Consider the following 27524-nt stretch of genomic DNA (forward strand, 5'->3'; position numbering starts at 1 on the left):
ATCTGAGACTATGGCGACACACTTTACTAACTAAAACCCAATGTCTCCGGCAGGGCGGACATCAGTCACTGCCGATCCAAAGAGGAAATTCAGGTTCCATTACTGTTCACCCCAACTTCCAAGATGTGGGGGTAGCACAGCGGTTAGCATTGCTGCCTCACGGCGCCGAGGACCCAGGTTCGATCCCAGCCCCGGGTCACTGTCTGTGTGGAGTTTGCACATTTTCCTTTTGTCTGCATGGATCTCACCCCCACAACCCAAAAAACAATGTGCAGGGTAGGTGAATTGGCCACACTAAATTGCCCTTTAATTGGAAAAAAAACGAATTGGGTACTCTGAATTTATATTAAAATAACTTCCAAGATGCGGTGTTGAGAGAAAAAGAGAGGAAAATGAATGACCAAAATATGGTAGGGGATAGGTCTTGGGCAATGTGAGAATGGTTGAGTTACTTCCGAAGGGCTAATGAATCAGTATGACTGTATATGTCATATCCTATATTAATAGCAGTGTTGATGGGAGAATTACATTCAACCACTAGTTAAACGTGAAGAACGGGGGCAGCACGGTGGCGTGGTGGTTAGCACTGCTGCCTCATAGCACCGAGGACCCGAGTTCGATCCCGGTCCCAGGTCACTGTCCATGTGGAGTTTGCACATTCTCCCAGTGTCTGCGTGGGTCTCATCCCCACATCCCAAAAAGATGTGTAGGGTAGGAGAATTGGCCACGCTAAATTACCCCTTAATTGGAAAAAAGAATTGGGTACTCTAAATTCATTTTTTAAAAAGCTTGAAGAACGCTTCAGGACCCCAGAGCTTGAGTTTATTCAAACCCTTCGTTATCCAACTGGATCCAACATTCATTGGTAAACAAAGCAATTAGAAACCATAGGTTATAGTTCAGATAGCAGTGTCATGATAGAAAGGGGGAGTTTAAAAGATCTATCTAAACCCCCCTCTTCAAAGCAAACCTGGCATTTAGCCTTCTGCCATCTCTGGATATTTGTATTTAAGGGTAGCACAGTGGTTAGCACCGCTACCTCCGTGCCAGGGACCCGGGTTTGATTTTGAGTAACTGTCTAACTGGAGTTCGTATGTTCTCTCCGTGTCTGCGTAGGTTTCCTCCGGGTGCTCCAGTTTCCTCCCACAGTCCAAAGATGTGCACGTTAGGTGGATTGTCCATGCTAAAATTGCCCCTGTCCAAAGGTTAGGTAGGGTTCCCTTTCATAGAGTTGGTGCAGATTCAATGGGCCGAATGGCCTCCTTCTACACTGTAGGAATTCTACGAATGCTGATAAATAAAGGAACCTTAAATGCTCCATTTCCAGAGGCTGATATATAAACAACACTTCCTGTCACTATATAAACCCTGCTCACAGACTGCAAAACGGTTCCCACACAGCCGTGTTTTGTTGACAAATCAAAAGACCATCTGGGAGTTCTGAATGCAAAACAACCGATGTGACTGTTTACTAAACATTAGCTTCTGACAGAAGTCTAACCTTTGACTTTCTAGGTTTGTCGTTTTTAAAAAACGTACAAATTCAAGAATCAAAGAAATCGAGAATGATAGAGACCTAATAGTCTCCAATAAAAGGGTAGTCTTGCATTTATATAGCACCTTTCATGATTTCAGGGTGTCCCAAAACACCTTACAGCTTTTGAAGTGTACTCACTCTTTGTGATGTAGGAAAAACGGCAGGCAATTTTCACACCGAAATCTCCCACCAAACAGCAACGAGACAATGACCAAATCATCTGTGTTTAGTGGTATTGGTTGAGGGATAAGTATTGCCAGAGCTACCCTAGTCTTTTTTGAAATAATGCAATGGGATCTTTTACATTCAGCAGAGGGGGCAGAATGATTTAATATTTTATCCTGACAGGTGTGGGTCAAACTGCTCAATAAACCATTTACTTACACGTTGTCCGTCAAACAATGAAAAATCGGGCAGCACGGTGGCGCAGTGGACAGCACTGCAGCCTCACGGCGCCGAGGACCCGGGTTCAATCCCAGTCTCGGGTCACTGTCCGTGTGGAGTTTGCACATTCTCACTGTGTCTGCGTGGGTCACACCCCCACAACCCATAAAGATGTGCAGGGCAGCTGGATTGGCTATGCCAAATTGCCCCTTAATTGGAAAATTGGGTACAAATTTTGAAAAGATAATTTAAAATTAAATCTCCGTCAAAGTGAGCCTGCTCATTTGACTTTCCATCACAATGTAACAGCATGGTGGAATGCTTCACGACACTGTGTTGGCAATTAAGCTAATACAAAAGTATAGGAGGTTTAATTACATATCAGTCACAAACCTATCCCCATCGGCCCTTCCGACAATCTGTCAAGATAAATTGTCCATTTCAAAAGCAGTGAGAGAACAGAACCCACTTGATACTTTTGTGATCTTTCCTGTAGCTGTGTAAAGTATTCCATTACAAAAAGGGTGAGCAACAGGAAGATCATTGTCACTGGGAAAGTGGTTGGGGCCAGGAAACTGGACTCAAGTTAAGAAATGGCTAAAAACTGTGATGGAAAGATAATGGGCTCAATGTTCTGAAAGGGGGAGATCAAATCGTCTGAAGAACTATTGTCATCTAAGCCTATCACATTCAGCGTATGTTTCGATACCTCTTTTGTATCATGGTTACGGCACTGTGGCACATGGTTAGCATTGCTGCCTCTTAGTGCCAGGGACCCTGGTTCAATTACACACTCGGGTGACTGAAAGAGTTTGCATTCTCCCCGTGCCTGTGGGGGTTTCCTCCCTCAGTCCCAAGATGTGCAGGTTAGGTGGACTGGCCATGCTAAATTACCCTATAGTGTCCAGGGTTACGGGTTAGAGCAGGAGTGTGGACATAGATAGGGGGCAGGATTCTCCATCGGCGTGATTCTCCGCTTTGCTGGCCATCGGCGGTTCCCGACGGTGTGGGACTGCCCCACAATGGGAAACCCCATTGACTGGCCGGCGTAACGGAGAATCCCGCCGGCGGGTCGGGGCACAAATGTGGCGCAGCGGGACGATGAATCCAGCCCAGGGTGTTTTTTGGGAGACTCGATGAGCCAAATGACCTTCTGCACTGGAGGGATTCTAAACTTGCAGTATCAAAATAAGTTTTTATTTGGGGGGGGGGGGGGGGGGGGGGGAAGGATTGTGGTGGAAGGGAAGCTTCATGTTACAGGACATGAGCAAGAGAACTCACAAATTTAAGAATCACTCATTGCCATTATTTCAACGTAAGAGTCTCTGGATAACATATTTGTGAATAACTTCCACACCAATTTCTTTCTGAAATGCCAATAGTCCATCTGTGGCATAAATAAATGTTAACAGCTCCATTTGGCCAGTTCTGCAACTTTGAAGACTCCCATTTATTTTTTTTAAAGTTCCTTTTGTTTTAAGGAAAGTAATTTTGGGGAATTCCTGAGTTTTACTCATTCCATTACTTAATTTCCTTCTTCTCTGCAGGGCAGGACTGCCTCGATCACTGTGAGACTTTACAAAGTTACAAGAAGATAAAGGAGAACAGTGAAGGAAGGAGTATAAATGCTGCGGTCATATGTGCAACAACATGGTGAATGTATTCAAAAAGAACTGTCGACAGGAAATGCTGGAATCGAGAAACAAGTCAGGCAGAAACTGGGGAAAGAGGAAAGCAGGGTCTGTCAATTTCCACAAACTCACATTCGTCACTGTTAAAAGCCACAGTAATCCAGGGCAACTGTTCAACTCACCTATATAGAGAACTATCAAACATAAGAACAGGAGTAGGTCATTCAGCCCCTCAAGTCTGCTCTACCATTCAATTAGATCATGGCTGATCTGTACCTCGCAGTGTCCTCTCCTCAGCCCTTCATACCATTATTGAACAACCACCTATCGAACTAAGTCCAATTGTCCCCAAGATAAATAACATTTTTCAGGATAAGGTTCCAGATTTTCATTAACTTGCTGAAGCATTTTATCACTCGTTTCAATCCTGAATGGCTCTAGTGAGTATATCCCGAGTCTTAATTCCCCCAAAAGGAAAAGGTTTCTCTGTTTATACCTTATTGAATCATTTCAATGTCACTCCTTAAGTCTTCCACACTCAAGGAATTTGAAGCCAAATGGAATCATCTCCCAAGTTGTCTACTTGCAGAAGTGATACTTGGAAAGGGGTTGAGCAAAGCTGGTCATTTGGGTTTTGTGCCATTGAGGATTTTTGTACGTATGTGAGGAGACAAGGTGACAGTGGTAATGTTGCTGAACTAATCGTCTAGAGGCCTAGGAGACCCAAGTTTAAATCCTACCATCGTTGGTGGAATGTAAATTCAATTAATCAATCTGGAAAACATAGCTAATCTCAGTAATAGTGCCCATGAAATGATTGCTGTAAAAACCCATCTGGTTCCCCTTTACAGAATAATATAGTGCAGAAGAGGCCCTTTGGCCCATCGAGACTACACTGACTCATGAAAAACACCTGACCGACCTACCTACCTAATCCTATTTGTCAACACTTGGCCCATAGCCCTTTAGGGAAGGAAATCTGCCACCCTTACCTCTTCTGACCTACATGCGACTCCAGGCCCACAGCAATGTGGTTTTCTCTCAACTGCCCTCAAATGACCTGGTGAGCGATACAAGGGCAATTAGGGATGGGCTGGCCTTGCCAGCGATGCCCACAACCCATGAAAGAATAAAAATAAGGAAAGACCATCGCAAAAGAGAAAAAGGAAATTAACAAGAAGATAAAGGCAGTTTGCAATATAAATTAGCAGTCACATTTCTTCTGGATTAAATTGGTCTGGATTCTCCACTTTCAGGATTGATGAATATAACAAACTATTAACAGCTTGTACAGGCTAGCTAATACTGTAGATTTATTTTCTTCAAAAAGTGCTATATTTTGAGAGGCTAGCGAGATTACAGGCCCAGAGCTGGGATTAGCTGGAACTGTTGCTATAATGGCTTCCGGGTGGAATTTTCTTGATCTCTCTCACCGCCCCCCCCCCACTTCCCCGCCCCGACAAACGACTCCCCCTTCCCAAGGCACATTTTCCATCGGCAGTGACGGCTTGCCATTGGCCGCCAGTGGGATCCTCCAGTTCCGAAGTAAATGGTAGTTTGCATTGCTCGTCGGGCCAGCTGCAGGGAACCCCGTCGCGGGGGGGGGGGGGGGGAGAGGAAAGAGAGAGAGAAAGAAGGGGTTACCTTCGGTGGGAACAGAAGATCCTGCCAGTGAGAAGGGCCAGAAAATCCCAGCCTGAGTGTCAAGCAGTTGTATTGTCGGAGTTACAAGTAAGATACCAGAATAGAAATGGTTGCTTACTCGTCCAGATAACACTTGGGCAAAAATTCCTCATTTCAAGTTTCTTGTTGAACAATTTACAGGAGCTCAGGACACAGCTCACACCGAATGCTGTATTTGTAACACTTCACCATAAATGGCTGATGTCTAAAGGCCCGTTCTTTGGTCAAAGTTATTGCAGCATTTCCATGTGCATTGATTACTGTGGTGTTGCTCCTATACCAGTGATCCTGCTTGGCTCTGGGCTGGCACCATGACTGGCACAGCCCCCATTCTAGCAAGGTTTGATGGTGACATTGGAGATAATGTGGGTGTCTGCCCAGGTGCTTGTGCCTGAACTCCATTCTGCCACTTAGGGGGAGGACCAGAGTGGTGAGTGTTGACTAATGATGAGTAAGTTGGCACGGATTGCCCAGATGAGCTTCTTGTCGGAGTGTTCCCCGCTGATTTTGGGGCATTGTTTGGGCGCTTGTAACTCCCTGTGCTGTTGACACCCATTGCAGTGATGGTTGAAGCAGTGTCTGATGGTGGCTTCTTAGGATATGGTTTATTAGGATATGGCTTGTAGACGTGCATGGTGCTGTTCATCGATGACAGTGTGCCATTTTTTGAGATGATATCAGAATTCTCAGCCTTAGCCCATGTATTTCCTGTTGGTGCTTGTGCATCCTCCCTGTGATCAAATAATTTTTTTAAAAAACAATTAGAGAATATTATTTGTTGCAGTTTAGGTATACATTCCCTCCACAGCAGTGCCCATTCAATTAATTATCATCCTGGCCCTTAATACACTCTATTTGACCTGATCATCACCACTTTTGATTTCCTCGCCTTGGGTTCTACTTTTGCTCATTGAGATAGTGAAGGCTCTCTCTCTCTCTCTCTGCTAACTGTAAGTACCCTTGTGAAATTGGGTGGGGGCTTGCACCATTAAAAAAACTGCCCCATATTTGACAATTTCACTCTCAAAAGAGGCTGCAATAATGGCTGTTCTGGTAAATTACAATGTCATACTGGTACAGTTGAAGGAATTCTTCTGTGATTCAGGTAAGCTACATTGCTATAAAGCAAAGTGTAGGAATTTATCCCACATCTAAACCCACCCTGGAAGCTCTTGTTAACTGATATTGGCTGCCTGAAATTTAAGTTCTTCATTGCTTGGTCTTCCACATTGATTAACAGGAGCACACAAAATAATAGGCTCCAGCAAATTTTTTTTTTATAAAACCAATAATTATGTTTTGACAGGATGCTTTATGCCTTGAGGTGAGGAGCAGTGGGATGTTGCTCCCTGCTCTATAGCTAGGGTTGCCAACTGTGATTAACTTTATTAACTGTCATCACATGACTATCTCCCACGTTACAGCCAACACATCCATCCTTTGACACGCTGCCTTTCTACACACATTGAAAAGCAAAAAGACTCATTATCCAATTGGATGATGCTTGACCATCAACCAAACAGCCTTTTTATCTCCCCACATTTTCAATATTTTAAAACTGGTTAAAAAAGAAATGACTAAGAAAAACCATGGGCGGGATTCTCCCTCCCACCACACCCATTTTAGAGTACGGCGCCAGACCCATTTCACAGCCCCCCCCCCCCCTCCCCCCCGCAGCCGGCAGTGGGATCCTCCGTCCCGGCAGCCGGCCAATGGGGTTTCCCATTGTGGGCAACCCCATGCCATCGGGGAAATCCGCGGGCGTGAATGCGCTGCCAGCGAAGCGGAGTATCCCGCTGCCCATCTTTTTTAATATCCCGGTGAAATTTTCCAGAATTGCACACAGCTATGTCCTGGAGTTTGACCTTCCATTCCAGTTGACTCCAGGCCACTCCTAGAGGATTGGCAACCCTATGTGCAGCTATCAGATGTAGGCCAAATATTCAAACCCTTTAAGATGGCAGGATGAATGGGGGAAGGGAAACATTTAATAAGTCCCTTAAACCATTCATGTGTTTATAGCTGACAGCTGAAGAGGTTCATTTGTGAAGTACCAGATGCAAGCCAACTCCTGACCCTTTCGGTCAGGCTGATGTATAGCACCAAGGATCAAAAGAAGGACAGGAAACCCTAATGGGTCAAGCATTCTTTCCTCTGCTCCCTAATCACTGCTCTCATATTTCAGGAAATAAAAACATATGAAAATTGCATTTGGTGTATTCATATATTCAACTTGAGAGCAGTGTTGTCAACAATCTGAATTTCTTGACTCTGCCCATGATTTGCCAAACAGATTCCTATGACTCATCCAAGGAACTGAAAAATAATTGCACCATTCTTTTCAGCTGTGACTCAAACTGTTTAAAAACAAAGTCAATTTCCTCAGGGCGAATCAATGAATCAAAATGTGAATGTGACCGAGCAATGCAGTCCCACTCACAATAGTACATCTTCAATTCAAATCAACTTGTGCCGCACTTTGCCTGTTGGACATAGGTGATATATACAGGTGTTAGACTGAAGTCAGCACTATTTTCTTCAGTGTCACATGACCATCCTTGATGGGTGTCAGTAGAGGTGATAGAGCCAAAATTAAATATGGCCCAGGGAGGACTTTCCTCACCTGCCCTCCACCCAATGAATTTTTAATCTTTTCTTAATCTTGCCCAGCCCAGATCCTAAGATCTCAGCCACTCTTCCTAGTGATGCTGCTCAGGCTTAAGAACTGACAGCCCTCCGATTAGTCCCATGGCATGGACAGCCCATCCTTAATTGGGTGATGGGCCTGCAGGCGACCAATTAGAAGGCCGTCTTGTGGTAAAATTGCTGAGGGGGTTGGTGGGGGGGGAAGGGGGAGGAGGGGGATCTCACTGCCAGAATGCAAGGGCTTGGGGCCCATGTTTTGCCCCGACATCAGGCTGCCTACGAGCCTTTTAAAATTCAGGCTGTACTTTCTGAAGAATGTAGTATGAATCGTTTCTGAACGTTCCACTCTAAGCAGGGCATTGCCAGCAACAAATCATTCAGTAGGTCTAAGGTGCCTGCAATCTTCCAGTAAAATATACTGGATGTACATGAATGAATGGGATAACCTACAACTTCTGCCAAGGGCAGCAGATGCATCCGATAGACTACAATGTGTGTTCATATACAAACATTTTCAGGACAAGGTTATATCATGAAAGTGCAACATTCAACAATTGAGACATTACCATCTGTTTTCCTTTTATTGCCCACATTAAGTTGTTAACTCTCATGAGACCTCTTGTATGTGCTGCCATATAATGGAGGAAGGCAGCTTTTTTGTTTGTTTCATTTGTCCTAGGCCCTAATGGTCACTCACTATTACTCACTTTATATCATTGGCTAGATATTGCTCCATTTCTGCCTTTTTCTTCTTTTGATGCCTGCAGAAGCAAATGGCGATAGCAATAATCAAACACATTCCTAAGAGCACTCCAATAATGGATCCGGCAATAATCCCAGCATTACTTGCTGTGAAAAGAGAGACAAATTAAAGATGGATTATTCCTTTTTCACAGTATTCAAATCATTTAAAAAAAACAAGAGAAACAAACAATCAGGATTATATTGAAAATCCTACAATCTCATCACTTATTTTAAATTAACTAAGTAGTTGTGAATTCATAGGGACATAGATAATTGTTAATGGTGGGGTCATTGTATAAATGCTTAGCATCTTTATATTCCCCATGCTGGTAGGAATTGTGTGTTATCACTCAACTTGAGTTGCCACGCTGTGTCAGAAGGCTGTCAGCCTCAGAGGTGACATTCCATTAGCAATCCGAGGGGCCATGGGTTGGGGAAGTCACCCCTGCAGCTCCAATTGGCTAGCATGAGGGGCCTCCCTGCTTGGGAATTTATTTTAAAACCCGCCTCTCCTGATCTGCCTCAGCAGTGTCCAACTCTCACCCGTGGAGCTGCCAGGGCACGAGAGTCACATGTCTGACTGTGCCCACAGTATGGGGAGCAGGTCAACAAAAGAGACTGCCCCCAGGAATAGCACGATGCTGGCCCCTCTCCCCACAAGTGTGTGCATCCCAACATCGGGGTGCCAAAGTCCACAGGAAAGTCCTGCCTTTTCTCTCATGTGATGGCTACCAATCTACTCCAACGCCCTCACAAAAAATAGTCAGTCTTTGAAAGGCTCTCTGGCTGAGAGGAAAGTCCACTTTTGTTAAATATTTATGAAGACATTGTCAGATTAGAAAAGAACACGTCCATGTGCACAAATACCACTCACAAGCCTGGGATGAGCTAAATTCACCATTTTCTCTGACATTTATAGATTCTACTGTCAGGACCCTTTCTTCCCCTTTCTTTATTTTTGTGCCACTATCATTTTGATCCATGGATGTTAATTGACATGTATCTAAATGTCAAGCAGCAGAATGAGGAAGTCAAAAAGTTGCACCATGATTTTTTGAACAGTCGAACTCGGACTTTGTGGCACCCAAGAGATGGGGTGGGACTCGGTTCGATTGGTTGGCTGGTGGCCAATAAATTGGCAAAAAGGCCTTATTCTGCCCGGTGGTAATTGGATCCTGCTTGAGTGAGGTGAATTCCAGAGACCTAAGAAAAGCAGAGTCAGGTCCCTATGAGGAATTGAACTAAAGAAAAGAGCATTAGACTGAGATGACCAGTTAGAATAGTGCATTATGGACATTAATTCGGGTTGCAGGGAGTGAACAAAGAGATGGGCAAAGCATGGTGAGAGGGGGAGGGGTGGCTATCGGGACTGGTTCTTTGCACAAAGGATGCTGGGAGGCAGAGGCCCAGAGGACGGAAAGGAATGTGTTATGAGCCTATCAGAATCAGTGGCAGTTAGATTATATGACCAAGTCGAGGAAAGGGCCTAACGGAATCTTGTATTCGTGTATGTGGAACTTGATACTACATGAATGTATATGAGACCACATTTGTTGCCTCCCTTTGTCTCACTCGCTCTGGGAGTTTCAAGAGACATGGGTCTCCTGCCTTCATCAGAGGGAGTGTAAGCTTGCAAGCTATTTGAAATAAACTAGTGGAATTTCTAAATCCGAACTCAGCCTTTTGATTGAGACCAGACTGGACAGAAAGAACTCAATTTCTTCATGTGGTGGCAGCGGAGGGATTTCTACAGGCGACCACCGGTCATCTGCAAAATTAGAATTAAACTGATCTCGGACAGAGAGAGAGGAAATGGGCCCAGGGCGTGAGTAGCTGGAAAATGACCATGTTGGTTTTCCTCTGTCTCATAGTCTGATGAAGTTTAATCACTCGCACATGGTCAGGTAAGGTCGTCTCAACGAAATCAAAGGTCAGTCTGGCGGATTAGAAAACTAATTTCAATCGATATAAGTACGGTTGAGGGCTATTTAACGGAGGGAATTCGTGGGGACAATTCAGCTAGGGCTTGGGGGAACATGCCTCGGAATTCATTTTGCATGTTGAAAATTAAAATTGGTTGTATTGAATTACACTTTAATTCAGTTACGGTCTTTAACGGGTTGAGGAAATGTTACAGACAATTCAGCTAAGACCACGGAGTGAATGTTCTGGAGACAATTCAATGCCGTACAATTAGAATTGATTAAAGTTGGATTTTGTTAGGGGGAGATATGTCTTATGAGTGAAAAAGTTGGGAGATGAATGGCCACTAGGGGGAATGAGAGACTTTGAAAATTCAGAACCGTATTGGAAAAGAGGAGATTTCAGGAATGTTTAAATTTACTTTACAGTTTTGAAGAAGGGAAAAAACGTGCAAATTCAAAGTTTTATTGTCTAGTTGGTTGAAATGAATGAAAGTATAATGATTGGAATTCCTTTCGGTTGAGTGGAAATCTCGGTGGATGAATGAGTGTGTGTTTAACAAGAATTTGTGAACTTCCTCTGGTATTCCTAGTTTTTAAAATGCTGTGTTTTGCAAAACGAAGTTGCACATCAATTAGGAGGTATACAGGGGCAGTTAAAGTGAGATTTAAAATGGGGTAAGTATTTGAAAGTTCTTTAGAAAATCACTAATAATGATTAACATTGTGGAAGTTATTTAGAACACAATTCTCAGGAAGTAAACAAAAAGCAAAATCAAAATATATAAATTGGGATTTGTAAAATGATTAGTTGAACTCGGCATAGTCTTGGTTGGTTAAAAAAGAAAAAGAGAGAACAAAGGAATCAAAAATTGAAATGCGAAGACTAAGCATTCGGTGTGGGCTGGGTCCATGTGCTCCGTTATTAGAGGCAGCCATGATGTACCTACATTTAAAAATATTGTTCGGTGAGTTCCAAATTGTAGCGATTTCAGTATTTTCTCTGTAAACTCACTACATATCAAATTTAAGATTTAGGAATTTTCATACAGCAAAGACTATGGGTTTTTTAAACTTTATTTTAAGATTACACAGGGGAAAAGGAAGATCCCAGTAGAAAGGAAGTGATATGGCACAGCTCCAGTGGGTCCTAGTGCCTGCTGAGTTGCAAGAAAGTCACTAGCAGAAGAAATGAAGTTTAGACTTTAACTACATTGTAGGCAGAGCTTTAGGGAATAAAGATATGGGACCGGAGCTTAGATTTGGAGTATTACTTGCAGTATCAGGAAATGAGAATCTGATGGCAGGGAAAGATTAATAAAAATAGATGCAGAAAACAAAATTTAAGATATTAAAACCAATTGATAATGTAAACGAAATAAGGAAAGCAAACTTAGCAATAGAAAGAATGACACAGGGTTAATCAGCACACAATTCCAGCACACAATCCAGGGAGACGATACAGGCCGTAAAAGAAATAGCCCTTAACCCGAGGTGCCAAATGCGAGCTGGAGATAATGATCAAAGAGTTAGAATAGCACGGAATCATTCAAGAAGTCACATATGCATCGACAAATAGCCCACTTCAGGTAGTTAGCAAGCCTGCTGATACATTTAGAATGGTAACGAATTACAAAGCATTAAATAAGGTTACAAAAAGGAAAAAGAGAAGGATAAACGGTATTTAATAAATCCACAAACTACATTGGAGAAGGTGGCAGGCAAAACTTATTTAACTAGTATAGATTTAGCCAACGGATTCGGCAGTGTTCCGTTAGACCCAGACAGCAGGGAAAAGACAGCGTTTACCTTTGGCACTAAACATTACGTAGACTGTAAATTGCCACAAGGATATGTTAATTCCCCAGACCACTTTCAGGCAATAGTAAGGGAGTTGATTAAAGATGATTTGGCTTTAGTATATATTGATGATGTGTTAATTGGAGATGATGATCAGGGGGACACATGTTGAAAGAGTGACCAAAATTATTAAAACACTAAATGAAGCAGGGCTAAAGAAATGCCAGATTGGCAGGAGTGAGGTCGATTATCTAGGGTAGTCAGTGTCAAGGACAGGTGGGGAAGCCAGTGTTGGGATGAGAGAGAAAGCTGCTAGAATCGCAGCGCCCGTTTCACGAAATGGGGGTAAGCAAATCATGGGAATTTGGGGGGTATTTGAGATCAGTAGTGGAAGACTTTGGTCTTTATGCTAGACCCATTTATGAAACTTTAAAAGGGGATTTTAGGTGGACCAGTGAAGAACAAAGAAAATTACAGCACAGAAACAGGCCCTTTAGCCCTCCCAGCCTGCGGCGATCCAGATTCTTTATCTAAACCAGTCACCTATTTTCCAAGGATCTACTTCCCTCTGTTCCCCGCTGTTCATATATCTGTCTAGATGCATCCTAAATGATGCTATCGTGCCCGCCTCTACCACCTCCACTGGCAAAGTGTTCCAGGCACCCACCACCCTCTGCATAAAAACTTTCCATGCACATCTCCCTTAAACTTCCCCCTCTCACCTTGAAATCGTGACCCCTTGTAATTGACACCCCCACTCTTGGAAAAAGTTTGTTGCTATCCACCCTGTCCATATCTCTTGAGATTTGTCCTACTTTCCCGATATTGCTCAAAAGCTTCATCAGTTTTAAGTCGCCTAGATCTTATGTATGCTTCCTTTTTCATCTTGGCTAGTCTCACAATTCCACCCACCATCCATGGTTCACTAATCTTGCCATTTCTAGCCCTGATTTTCTCAGGGACACGTCAGTCCTGCACTCTAATCAACCTTTCCTTAAAAGACTCCCACATTTCAAATGCAGATTTACCCTTAAACAGCTGCTCCCAACCCACATTCCCTAGCTCCTGCCGAAGAGGAGGTTGGACCAGTTAAAAACAACTGTAGCAACATCCGGGACGTTATAGGAGAGACATGGGGCAAAATTCGACCCAATGGCGCGATGTCCGCCGACTGGCGCCAAAAACGGCGCCAATCAGACGGGCATCGCGCCGACCCAAAGGTGCGGAATGCTCCGCATCTTTGGGGGCTGAGCCCCAACATTGAGGGTCAGATCGCCCCGCACCCCCCCCCCCAGGACCCCGGAGCCCGCCCACGCTGCCTGGTCCCGCCGGTAAATACCAGCTTTGATTTACGCCGGCGGGACAGGCAATTTCTGGGCGGGACTTCGGCCCAACCGGGCCGGAGAATTGAGCGGGGGTCCCACCAACCGGCGTGGCCCGATTCCCGCCCCCGCCCAATCTCTGGTACCAGAGACTTCGGCGGGGGCGGGATTCACGGCGGCCAACGGCCATTCTCCAACCCGGCGGGGGGGGTCGGAGAATGACGCCCATGAAGAGGACGATTTGTAAATTAAATTTGATTTGTACGCAAATGGATATGGTGCTTGTTAATCATAGTACTCAGACACCTATCAAACATTGACAGGAAATTGGTCAAGGGCTGAACAAAAGTTTTCGGACATTGCTAAATGTTTGGCAGCAAGAACAAAAAGGATAGCAGAGATTGAAAATTTATCAGCCGGAAAGAAAATTGATGTCACAAATGAATTTTTAGAATTGACAGAGTTGACCAAGAGACAGGGTTGCCAGCAAGGCGCGAATACAGCTCGATGGGAAAAATGGGAAACCATTCTTTTAAACCCTGCCTTAATGTTTATTGATAACATTAAAGAGGGACAGAAACTTGATAAATCAGTGAGCAGAACAGAGTTGGTAAATGCTTGGGTGGTATATACGGATGGTAGTAAAGTTAAGGAGGACGAGGGGCAAGTCATGGGGTCATTCATTTTTTTTTTAATTCAGGAAAGAAAATGGTGGAGAAACAGGGAGTAAAGAAACAGGGAGTAGCATAGAAAAAAACTGAGACACTGATGGAAGAATGGTCACTAGAGTATGCAGGCTTTCTTTTTCCTAGGAGCAGCACAAGTAATTTGTACTTTTTAAATCAAAGCTGATAGCAGCACGGGGGTCGTTGAATTAGAGAATCAATGGCATCTGGAGCAAAGGAATTGTATCAGAACTAAAACATCCGACCCAATTAAATGATAAAAGAAGGAATATTATAATCCATAGGCAACCTATCAGCAGCAAACGAAGAAACATAATTAGTAAGGAATTGAGAATATGGGATGATAGGTCACGGGTTATTAATGGACCCCAGTTTAAAATGATTAATTGTCAACATAATGAAACATCGTGTCAAGGATGTAGCACATTTTGTAGCCCAGTAGTTTGGACAGGGAGTAATCATATGAAACCTAGGAGAACGGCAGATATAGCATTCAGGCGAGTTGATATTGCATTTAGAACGACAGAAATGGGGAAATGCTTCGGCTCCCAGGGAAATTTGGGGAATTCAGTTGTCATGATCAGGCAACACTGATGATCGAAGTTTGTGACCACATGATAGCTTTTGACCATGGGATGGTGTGATAATGATAAATTGTAATTACTGCAGAGAAAACCAAGCTGACGACAGAGTGACTGGGAAAGGACGTACAGGATTGTGAAGAAGTGATAAACTTGTGGTACCAATTAGTGAGGGAGTACGTAGTTTAAGAGATGTTGGGATGACCCGGGGACGTAAAATTAGCCTAACAGTGTTTAGAGACTTTATCACTGCAATGATGCCGTGCCACAGGATAGATCATATCCCCAAACCGCTCGGACAAGGGAAAAGGAATGTTTGGTTGTGAGTGGCAGGGGATAACTGCACTTACTAGTATAATGGAATCAGTGGAGCGGGATGCCAGGGAATTGAAACCTGTTAGCAGCATCGATAGGACAGATGATAAGGTGAAAATGTTATGATTGGAAATTACTTCCATAAAATCCGGTCGTAATCAAAATTAAAGGAATTAAAGTACATGCAGTAGCAATATTCGACATGCATCAGGGTAAGTTTCGACCCGCTTGGATCACTGAGTTAGTAAAAGAGGAGTTTGAGATTCTTCGAGTCTCACTCAGGGGTGCAACGATAGGAGAAGGAAGCTTAACAGGCCTTAATCGTATGATGTATGTCAAGGATGAGAAGGGAATTAAATGGAAATCCAGAAGTCCTGGAGAGGGCACTTCTGGAACATCCAAACAAGAATAGAAAGATACAAATTAAGAAATAGGGCCCTCTCCGCCTTTGACCTGTTCATTTGGTTTTCAGATGAGCAAAAATAACACAGACGAAGAACGAGAACTACACTCCAGAGAAGAATGTTTTAGACAGTATGGGGGGGGGGGAAACTAATGATACAATTGACTACATATTTGAGGGAATTAAATGACAGAGCCCAGAAGGAAAACCTTACGGGTTAGAAACAAATCAAAATATCAAATTATTCCTCAATAGTGAAACCTCCGGTCAGACATCTCGAACTGCACGTTAGCTGATGGATGATCTGTGGTCTCCACGGGGTATGTACTAAGCGGTGGAGTTATTCAGGATCTTGGCAGACGGCAGCGACTGACGAGAAACCCCCGCATTTTAAATGACAATAGTTTAGGAATTTTGGCAGAGGGATATTTGTAACCAATGCAGCAAACAATATTGCATTGGAGAGTGTAACAGTTATTACGGACGAAATGTCCTGTAAGTTGTTAGGGACTGTTATGTAAGGATTCAATTGGGTTGTAACCCCAAAAGCTGACTGTATTGAATGTGCAATGACGTTGTTGCAAAGTAGAAAAACAAACAAACAAATAATGGCAAGTATACACTCCATGCTGTAAGGAAAATGATAACGGACAAAAGGGATTTGAAGAAAACTGAGTATTGTCTCATGTAATGGGGCTGGCAGACTACATGGTTCAGTACAATGTTAGACGTTAGTGTGAGGAAGACAAGAATAAAAACAGGATTGATTGAAGCTTCTGCAATTCATAAAGCGAGATAATCAGTGGATAGTACATGATATCATAAATAATACCAGTGAGGGATGAAAACCTTTTTGGTCGCTGATGGACTGAGTTGTGTGCTGTTTCTAAGGGACATGAGGAAGCTTTTACGGTGCTGCTACCCCAAGGTAATCAGATGCCTTGCAGGTAGTGGAACACACGGATATAGCTATTGTGTTACCTTCCTGAGTAGCGACAGCTATGGTGATTGAACTTGAGGCAAGAACAATACAAAGAGTCTATCACCACTGGTCTGCAGGATGGTTGAATTTACAGTTGATTTCCGTGCAGTTTACAAATCACGACATGCACACACACACATGATAAGGATCGGGGATAGCTGCTAGTCAGTACAACTAGAAGGGGGATATAAACCCCACAGTAGGATTCAGCTCAGAGTCAGCTCTCATAGCTCGGTCATGGGGTTTTATCTGATGCATGGATTGATAATACTTGTTATTATAATTGTATGTTGTATAATCATTGGATGCCTTAATATGTATTGTAAGATGACTATGGCTCGGATGATGCCGATAGACTCGGCCCATCACCACTCACCAAGATGACATCCCGTTACTGGCGATCATCAAACCAGAAGGAACCCGAACGGAGAGCCAGTGGCTGTAAAAATGTGATGAGGTGTTTATGTACGGAATGAATTGCAGGATAGTCTTTCAGACCAGACATTGATGCAGGTTATTACCCCGGGGATGTTTATAATGGACACTGGGAGTTGTATGCCTAACCAAACTCCGAGACAGCAACAGAACTATTGTTGGTCTGGCGAATTGTTAGCACACTTTTTGACCATTAGGGGGAATACCTACCCACACATTTCTCTAGCGATAGAGACCCTCGTGGCAGAGGTGACAGAAAATATAACATGTCTGTTCTCCACCTGCACGGAACGGAGGTGTAGCGTAACCCAGACGTCAGGCCAATGCACCTGCCACAACGCCAACGGTGTCCCGTTGTCGGCAGGTAGCGGAAGGGAATGTTGGTTAGGAGGCGGCATAGTAGTTATCATAGAATGATAAAAGGAGAGAATGAGGAATTGAACTAAAGAAAAGAGCATTAGACTGAGATGACCAGTTAGAATAGTGCATTATGGACATCAATTAGGTTGCAGGGAGTGAACAAAGAGATGGGCAAAGCATGGTGAGAGGGGGAGGGGTGGCTATCGGGACTGGTTCTTTGCACAAAGGATGCCCCAAAGGATGCTGGGAGGCAGAGGCCCAGAGGAAGGAAAGGAACATGTAATGAGCCTATCTGAATCAGTGGCAGTTAGATTATATGACCAGGTCAAGGAAAGGGCCTATCGGAATCTTGTATTCGTGTATGTGGAACTTGATACTACATGAATGTATATGAGACCACATTTGTTGCCTCCCTTTGTCTCACTCGCTCTGGGAGTTTCAAGAGACACGGGTCTCCTGCCTTCATCAGAGGGAGTGTAAGCTTGCAAGCTATTTGAAATAAACTAAAAGAATTTCTAAATCTGAACCCAGACTTTTGATTAAGACCAGACTGGACAGAAAGAACTCAATTTCTTCACCTATACACTCAGGGGAAAGGACCTGCTCTCTTCGCTCTCTCAAATCTTCTGACTGTAATTATTGGGCAGCCAAAGACGAAGGACTTCGGGTATTTTATTATTTGCTAATTCAATTGTGTTGTGACTCCTGGTCAAGCGGGACTGGAATTGACCATGCCCTAGCCCAGGGTGTCATAACAATGACCCCCTTTCCACTACAATGTAGATCTCCCTGTTTAAAATGCATTCTAATAGTTTTAAATTGGGAGCGATCCTACTTCCTTTCTAGTGATGTTATTCTGCAACCCCTCAAAGCAGCAATTCTCCAATTGGGTTCCACAGAGCCACAGACTCCTCCTCCAGGGGTTCTGCAGTCTGGCCATTTTAAGTATTAAAAATAGCTTTCCTTTCAGCTTTCCCAATCGAAGGCTGTTGTTTCACTTTGTTCACCATTGATTGGCTGCAAGCTGAATCATGAACTGAGAAGCCAGCCTCTGATTAGATGAGCTGGAATCACTCCAATTTAACCTCAGCTAAGTGAGATTAAAGCCACGGGGGCCTGAGTGGAGGACAAGTGGGTGAGGGCGAGGGTGTGAGTGGGTGCTCCCATTAAAAATGAAAAAAAAAACTTTGAATTATTAGTTGAACAACTGAACTTCATTAGAATAAATGTATACATACAAGACATAGAAACATCTTTTTAGTTTTGTATGTTTGTACCTATTGCACAATAATCATTTTTTGTGGTTTGTCAATACTATACGAATGTTTGTCAGGGGTTCCTTCAGTACACTTGGAGGTCAAAAGAGTTCCATGGCTGGAAAAGTTTGGGAACACCTGCCTTAAAAGCACATTATAACATCCCCCTTTCTTTTACAAGATCCCCCCCCCCACCCCCACCCTTCCAAAGATATATTCCTTTCAGAATGACCAGCCCCAGATGAAGTTTCCCAAAAGCTACTGATCTGGGTGAGACCCCTCGATTTGTCACCGTCTGGCAGGCAGGCCCCCAAATTATTACAAACCCGGGTGAGGAGGTTTGACTGGGTCCATGTCATTCAACCAACCCCAGCTGGTTACAGTAAAAGTTTAATTTAACAAAATTCCTTTTCTCTTGGATATGGTTTCCAGACCCAATAGGTATGAATAAAAGGGACCAAATTCAACCAGGCTTGAGTCAAGACAGAGTAAGACACATGCATCTACAGTCATACTGATTAGAAATAAGAACAGCGTCCATGATGCACTATCAATTACGACGAGACGAGAGTAGAATGTAATCGAGGCTTTATTACACAGAGATGTGTGGCCTCCTATAGCAGCTTACAAAATGGCTGCTGTTCGGAGAGCACACACATTTATACTCCGCCTCCTGGGCGGAGCCAGCAGGCAGGGATCTACCCCCGTACCTGTAGTACAGGGGCCTTACCGTAATACCCATATATACACAATATAACACAACAGTGGTGACTACCACAGTCCAACAGTAAGTAAATATAGTAAGTAAATATTAAAAGTTACACGGAACAGTCCTAAGTAGTTGATGACGCTTTGTGACCATTATGATCATTTTCAGTATAGTTGACTTCTGTTGGTGAATATTTGATTCTTCGGTGAAGGTGTCCTGTAGTTTGGTAGAGATTTCAGTTATTTTCCAGCTGCGATCCTTCTGCTCCCTTATCCGCTTGAGAAAGAGAGCGTTTTAACTGGCCATCTTTGCGTGGTTCAGTTACTGTGTTCTCTTCAGTTTGACAAACTTTCAGCTGCAGTTCTCACAGCACACACACACATATACAGACCAACAGGCGGTTAGGCAGAACAGCACAGATTGGTGGTAAGCAGGCTTTTAAACCTTTTTAAAGCACCTGATGTGTGTATTCCAAGACCACCAGAATGCACTAGCCTGTCTAGGCCACTATACCCAGGGTCTTGGAGATGAGAGGGTAACTTTGGCCTTATCAGAGATGGGGAACAGACTTACATGTAAATTTTCTGGAAGTACTGGGAGAGTTTCCATTGTTCCTTAGAAACCCTGTACATCCATTACTGTGAAGGCTTGTTGTACATTGTCAGCCTACTCCGGTGTTGGTGTCCATTTTTTAAATATACAACTCAGGTCTTTTTAAAGTCGAATATTCCCTTGTACAATTCCAGGTTTCTTTCTCCATCATCATATCACTTCCTTGTATATTTACCATACATGGTCATATTTAGTTACCATTACAAGTGTACAGAACTGGTGAATCGATGAGTCCCCAAAAGGTAATCTGCTGGTATGCTCAGATATTGGAATTAAAACGTGTCTGGAGGTTTCACCATTGCATCTGTGTGTGTAATGACTTCATAGGACCTTTGCTCCGAACAAATTCTCGTCACTTTGACTGGTTTCTATGTGCCTTCTGTGGAAACTTGGATGCGAACTTGTCGTCCCAACTTGGCAATTCTGTACCTCCATTTCTATTGTGCACATCAATCACCATCCCTTGCAGTTTTAAATGCTGCTCTCTAGTCTTTTTGAGTGCAGAATGGGTGGGGGCACACACTGGTCTACCAAGTATGAGCTCTGCCACTGATAGAATAGTTGTACTCAAGGTATCGCTCTCAGATGTAACATTGCAATGTGCAGATCTTGCTTGGTCAGTCTACATTTGAGAATTAGGGATTTCAGCTTGAGAATCATTTGTTCAGCTGGGCTATTAGATCGAGGGTAAGGAGGACTGCTGCCTCATGGCGCAGAGGACCCAGGTTTGATCCCGGCCCCGGGTCACTGTCTATGTATATTGTCCCCGTGTCTGAATGGGTCTCACCCCCACAACCCAAAAGGTGTGCAGGGTAGGTGGATTGGCCACTCTAAATTGCCCCTTAATTGGAAAAAAAGAGAATTAGGTATTTTAAATTTAAAAACGATTTGGGGCAATGAGGAGAAGTGGTAGTGTGATTGACATTTCACTTTTCACACATATCCTGAATTTTGGACCATTTTCCATAATCATCTCTTCAGGTGCAGCAAATAAACTGAAATTAGTACTGGAGTGTGTCATAATATACACACAGGTCCATGATGGTGCACAGACAGGCAGTGATTGACACACAGGGTGACCAGTGAACACACAGAACACAGCAGCCAATCACCAGACAGGACACGACCACTATAAAGCCAGAGGGCACTAGTTTCCCCACTCTCTTGGGATCCAGCCTCTGAGACAGTCAGAGCCTGTGAGCAGCAACTAGAACATACACCATGTGGTAGTAAGATAGTCTGGTCAGGTTAGCCTCAGGTCTCCAGTCAAGTCAGCATAGTGTCAACCCACAGTTAAAGTAAAGCGGCAATGTCCTGCGAAATCTCGACGCTGTCTCCAGTGTGGCAAGCTTGGCCACTACGCAGCCGTGTGCAGATCTGCTCAACTGCCCACCACACAGCGATCCCAGTCGCAGCGCAGGAACGTCCGGTCAGTACAGCAACCCGTTGCAGACTCCGACATGGTTCCAGATTCCGACACCGAGGGCCTCACATCCCCATTCCGGGTGGGTATCATCACCAAGCATACGATGCTTTCAGCGAAGAAGGTGAAACAATACCCAGTGACGAGTATTGATCTGGACGACAAGTGGTGTGCCACCCTTACGGTCAACAAGGCTCGCATACGCTTCAGGCTGGACACCGGCGCTTCAGCTTACCTCATTTCAAAGTCTGACCTTTACACCATCCGTGCCAAGCCAAGCATTCCTCCACCGGCCTGCCAGCTCCTCGGCTACAATGGCAATGCCATTGCTGCCAGTGGCTCATGCCAGTCTGCGGCATCCCATCGTTCTTCAAAAGCAACCTTGCGTTTTGAAATTGTAGGAACCAACAGAGCTTCCCTACTCGGTGCTCGGGCCTGCAAAATCCTGAATCATGTGCAGCGGGTTCACACCATGTCGTCCGCAGAGGCAACGGCCTCGCCAGATGTCAACTTTCAAGCCCAAGTAGATGACATCATAGCACAATACCACAGCGTCTTCGAAGGTATGGGTACACTACCTTACCGATACAAAATACTGCTGAAGCCGAATGCCACACCTGTGGTTCATGCACCGCGTTGGGTGCCGGCACCCCTTAACGACCGCCTCAAGCAGCAGTTGCAAGACCTCCAGGACCAGGGCGTCATTTCTAAGGTCACCGAACCCACGGACTGGGTTAGCTCCATGGTTTGTGTCAAAAAACCATCAGGGGAACTTCGCATTTGTATCGGCCCAAAAGATTTGAACCGTAACATCATGAGGGAACACTACCCTATACCTAAACGAGAAGAGCTCACCAGCGAAATGGCTCACGCCAAGTTTTTCACAAAGCTGGATGCCTCCAAGGGGTTTTGGCAAATACAGCTGGACGCGTCCAGTTGAAAGTTGTGTACATTTAACGCCCCGTTCGGTCGCTACTGTTACAACCGGATGCCCTTTGGCATCATTTCTGCTTCGGAGGTATTCCACCGCATAATGGAGCAAATGATGGAGGGTATCGAGGGGGTGTGAGTGTACGTCGATGATATTATTATCTGGTTCACAACTCCTCAGGAGCACATCGATCGCCTCAAGCGAGGGTTCCACAGGATCCACGAGCATGGCCTCCGACTCAGTAGAGCCAAATGCTCGCTCGGTCAAGCAGAAATAAAGTTCCGTGGAGACCATATTTTGCAGTTTGGTGTGCAGCCAGATGCAGACAAGGTGTCGGCAATCAACGCCATGAAGACCCCGGAGGACAAGAAGGCGGTCCTCCGCTTCCTAGGGATGGTCAATTTCCTTGGGAAGTTTATCCCCAACCTTGCATCACACACCACAGCTCTCCGCAATCTTGTCAAATAAACTACGGACTTCCAGTGGCTCCCCGCTCATGAGCAAGAGTGGTGTCAGCTCAGGACGAAACTTACCAAGGCCCCGGTACTGGCGTTTTTCGACTCCGCCAAGGAGATGACGATCTCCACTGACGCGAGCCAGGCTGGCATTGGGGCAGTACTCCTCCAGCAGGACAAATCCTCCTCCTGGGCCCCAGTCGCATATGCCTCTAGGGCCATGACACCTATTGAGCAGCGATACGCTCAGATTGCAAAAGAATGCCTGGGCCTCCTCACAGGGATTGACAAATTCCATGATTACGTGTATGGACTCCCCAAATTCACGGTCAAGACAGACCACAGGCCATTGGTTCCCATCATCCAAAAAGACCTCAATGATAGGACACCACGGCTACAACGTATCCTCCTCAAACTCCGCCGCTACGACTTCGACCTGGTCTACACCCCGGGCAAAGAGCGCATTGTGGCCGACGCACTCTCTAGATCCATCACCACGCCGTGTGAGCAGTCGGACTTTGTCTGTCAGATAGACGCTTAGGTGATGTTTTGTGCATCCAACTTTCCGGCCACTGATGAAAAGGTCGTGCAAATTCATCAGGAGACGGTAATGCGACATCTCACGGATGGTTGGCAAAAGGGGCAGTGCCCCCAGTTTTATACTATAAAGGATGATCTAGCGTTAGTGGACGGCATATTAATGAAGCTGTACAGGATAGTAATCCCACAGAGCATGCGAGAGCTGGTCCTCGGCCAAATCCACGAGGGTCACCTGGGGGTCGAAAAGTATCGCCGTCAAGCCCAAGGGGCAGTATATTGGCCAGGCATCAGTCAGGATATCGCCAACATGGTCCTCAATTGCCCAACGTGTCAAATGTTCCAGCCGGCTCAGCCCAAAGAGACTCTACAGCCGCATGAACTGGTGTCCTCCCCATGGTCCAAAGTTAGTATTGACCTCTTTCATGCAAAGGGCTGAGACTATGTCCTCCTCGTGGACTACTTTTCCAACTACCCCGAGGTGGTCAGACTGACTGACCTCACATTAGCAACAGTCATCAAGGCATGCAAAGAGACTTTTGCCCATCATGGCATTCCACTTGCAGTTATGACTGATAATGGCCCCTGTTTCTTCAGCCAGGAGTGGACGGAATTTGCCCGGCTGTACAATTTTACGCACGTCACTTCAAGCCCCCACTACCCCCAGTCGAATGGGAAGGCTAAAAAGGGGGTCCACATTGTTAAAAGACTGTTGTGCAAAGCTGCTGACTCGGGTTCGGATTTTAACCTGGCGCTGTTAGCCTACAGGGCGACTCCTTTGTCCGCTGGCTGTCCCCAGCACAGCTGCTAGTGAACCGCGCACTACAGACGACAGTGCCGGCTAACCACATACCGGACCTTTACAATTTTCCAGTCATACAGAGGATGCAACAGTCTCGGGATCAATGCAAGTCGGCGTACGACGCCCACGCCACAGATCTCCCTGCTCTGGCTCCTGCTGACCGAGCGTGTGTTCAGCTACCTGATGGTGGCTGGTCTGTCACGGCTGTGGTGGTTAAGCAAGTGGCTCCGAGATCGTTCCTCGTTCACATGCATGATAGCTCCTTTCTTCGGCGTAAAAGGCGGGCACTGCGGCTACTTCCACGCCCGCCACCTGAACGTGATGTCCCGCCTCACATGCTGGTTCCTCAGGATGCGCCCTTCCATGAGGCCACCGATCTTCCAGTTCTTTTACCGACCTCTACATTGGAGGCAGTTCCGCCCGTTCAAGTGCAGGCGGCCCCTGACCTTGAGGCGGTCAACCAGAATTCGCCGCCCGCCACAGAGACTGAATTTATAGACTGAATGTTGCATTACCTTGTGATCCGTTTACACATCTGTACATATTGTTTCTCCCTAATTTGTTATCTGCCCTCTATCTGCACTAGACACCTTCCCATGTAAATACGTTAACATACTTTGTATATAGTCAGGCTCCTGTACACACACACTCACTATTTATTGACCTACACACATTTCTTTAAATAAGTTTTTTAAAAAGGGGGTAAGATGTCATAATACACACATGGGGAGATGATGGTGCACAGACAGGCAGTGATTGACACACAGGATGACCAGTGAACACACAGAATACAGCAGCCAATCACCAGTCAGAACATGACCACTATAAAGCCAGAGGGCACTAGTTTTCCCGCTCTCTTGGGATCCAGCCTCTGAGACAGTCAGAGCCCATGAGCAGCAACTAGAACATACACCGTGGGGTAGTAAGATAGTCTGGTCAGGTTAGCCTCAGGTCTCCAGTCAAGTCAGCATAGTGTCAACCCACAGTTAAAGTATGTATGATGGTTAAGAGTTCAATAAAATCGAGTTGCATTTCTTCAAGTGTTAGAAGCCTGTCTCTCTCACTGCTGCAGTAAACGCAGTCCTCGCAGACCCGGCATACCCAACATATCAGAGTGTATGTGACAGGTGTGCTCGGCACATTGGGTGATTGTTGTGCAATTGTTGAATGATGGGTTTCTTGGCAAAGTAGTTGACGATGACCATGAAGTCAGTACCATGGGCTCGAGGTCAGATGTGATTTTGGACCGAGGATCTGTAATCATGTGGAATAAGTCGTGCTTTCAGCTGACTTGGTATGTGCCCTTGATACACCTAATTTCCTGATGACAATTTCAAAATCAATGTTCATATCCGGCTAATAGAGACTCTTCCCATCTGATCTATGCCCATGTGAGAATTATGAAGTCATTGAAGATTAGCAGGTCATATCGATTCCGGTGTGATTACCTGCCTCCCTTTAAAAATGCTCCTTGGGAGATGTCTAGATTATCCTGGTCAGACCAAAATGATTGTGTGTTCGTGGATATGTTGAATTGAATCATCCTTCAATGATGATTTTCCAGTTTCTGCAGTGTAGAATCTTTTGCCATTTCTTCTTACAGCTGCTTGCATTTGCATTGAGCAAAATGTACCAAATCAATTGGCTGATTTACATTCTCCTGCAAGTGGAGTGCTGCAGCTTCCTTGAAACTGCCAATGTTGTGAAAACATTGAGTAATTTGATGTTAGGTCATGAACAGATGAAAGGAGGTTGATCTGCCATATGTGGTCTGACTGTTTCCATGATCTATCACTAGTGTGAGTTCACATCATACCACTAGGTAATGCTAGGCCTTTAGTCTCCACGATGTAGAATATTTATGACACTCCAGGATTGATTGTGCTTGCACTCCACGGCTATGGATCCTGCATATGGAATTATTACACCATCATGTGCTGAAAGTTGAGCGGTAGGTTCCCCATGGCCCTCTAGGTCTCTTTTAGAATTCACAGAGGTCGTATGGGGCATTTCCAACTGCATCTTTTATTCATTCATGGGTGTGTGTGTCACTGGTTAGACCAGCATTTATTGCCCATCCCCAATTACCCCCAATGTGTGAGAAATTGAATGCGAGTGATGTCTTATTGAATAGCTATTAATTGTACAAAGGCTTGATCTAGACTGAGGCAAAGCTTCTGATGACATCACAAACTATACATGTGACCACACACCACCCCAAGTATAACAGTGGCAATCAACTGCCTTCTTGAAAGCCACAGACCATGTAGGTGGTGGAGGCAGAAGCACTAAACTCCTTTAACAAGTACCTGGACCTGCATCTTAAGTGCTGTAAGCTTCAGGGCGTTGGGCTATGTGCAGGAAGATGGTATTAGAGTAAAGTAAGTAAAGTAATCTTTATTGTCACAAGTAGGCTTACATTAACAATGCAATGAAGTTGCTGTGAAAAGGGCATCTGGGTGTCTTTGGGTTGGCATGGACACGATGGGCCGAATGGCCCCCTTCTTTGATGTATTGTTTCTATGGTTTTATGTGGTGTAGGTACACAATAGGCAGTGTATAGTAGGTATACTATTGTAAGAGGGGAAATAATGAATACGGTTTAATTACATGATTTATATGGGCAGACAATAATTATAGTCTATTCAAAGAGTTGAAAGTTTTTTGAACTTGTATAGTGTTTTAGAAAAGGTCAAGGAAAATTCAACGCTCAAGAGTAAAGACATCATCTAGCAATATGTTGATGAGGCAAAGGACACAGTCACTTGCAAGGCCCATATCATGTTTTTTAGTGATCTCTGCAACTTGTTTTTCGATGACCTAAAGTAGCAGACACAGCCAACAGTGCAAAGCTGAGCTGGTTAGCAACAAGTGAAGAAATTAAAGAGGAGCTACAGAAGGATAAGAGAGAAAAATCCTTACTCTGCCTCGTGAACACCTGCAACTTTTAAAATGTGGTTCAATGTTCAAATGTAAATAATGCTTTGCCCACGTGACCTACAATGTATATTATCGATTGATTTGATTCTGCTTCAGAGGCTTCTCTCTGAAGTTGTGCTCTCTCCCAATGGATTGGCTAATAAACAATTGTTCTGTACTTGGGTCTCCCGAGATTATTTTGTATCATAATCTTCTCCACTACACTATATTGTCCAATTATGAATATTTACTAAGTTTCTTTAGACAGGTAATGTTAATCTTGGGCAACGTTGGACAGTGTGGTGGTGTGTTTTCCATAAGATTGAGTGCATGAAATGTGTTCACTAAACTTCATCCCTTTACGCACATCTGCATTTTTGGTCCGTTAGTGACATCATGTGCATGTTTCTAATGGGATACTGGATGGTTATTCTTATTGCTGGACAATA

General features: G+C 44.6%; 1 protein-coding gene across 1 annotated transcript in view; it reads right to left on the minus strand.

Annotated features, from left to right (window-relative positions):
* Positions 1–3137: 3137 nt before the first annotated feature.
* The window catches only part of esama (endothelial cell adhesion molecule a), a 169737-nt gene continuing 145350 nt past the window's right edge, over positions 3138–27524 (minus strand). Inside the window, exons 6-7 of the mRNA XM_072486714.1 lie at positions 8589–8730; positions 3138–5966 (exon numbers count right to left, since the gene is read on the minus strand). Coding sequence (XP_072342815.1) covers positions 5510–5966; positions 8589–8730 — 599 coding nt within the window. The 3' untranslated portion in view covers positions 3138–5509. The remainder of the gene's footprint in view (positions 5967–8588; positions 8731–27524) is intronic.

The sequence above is a fragment of the Scyliorhinus torazame genome, chromosome 21 (assembly GCF_047496885.1).
Source record: "Scyliorhinus torazame isolate Kashiwa2021f chromosome 21, sScyTor2.1, whole genome shotgun sequence".
In the NCBI taxonomy this organism is placed as follows: Eukaryota; Metazoa; Chordata; class Chondrichthyes; order Carcharhiniformes; family Scyliorhinidae; genus Scyliorhinus; species Scyliorhinus torazame.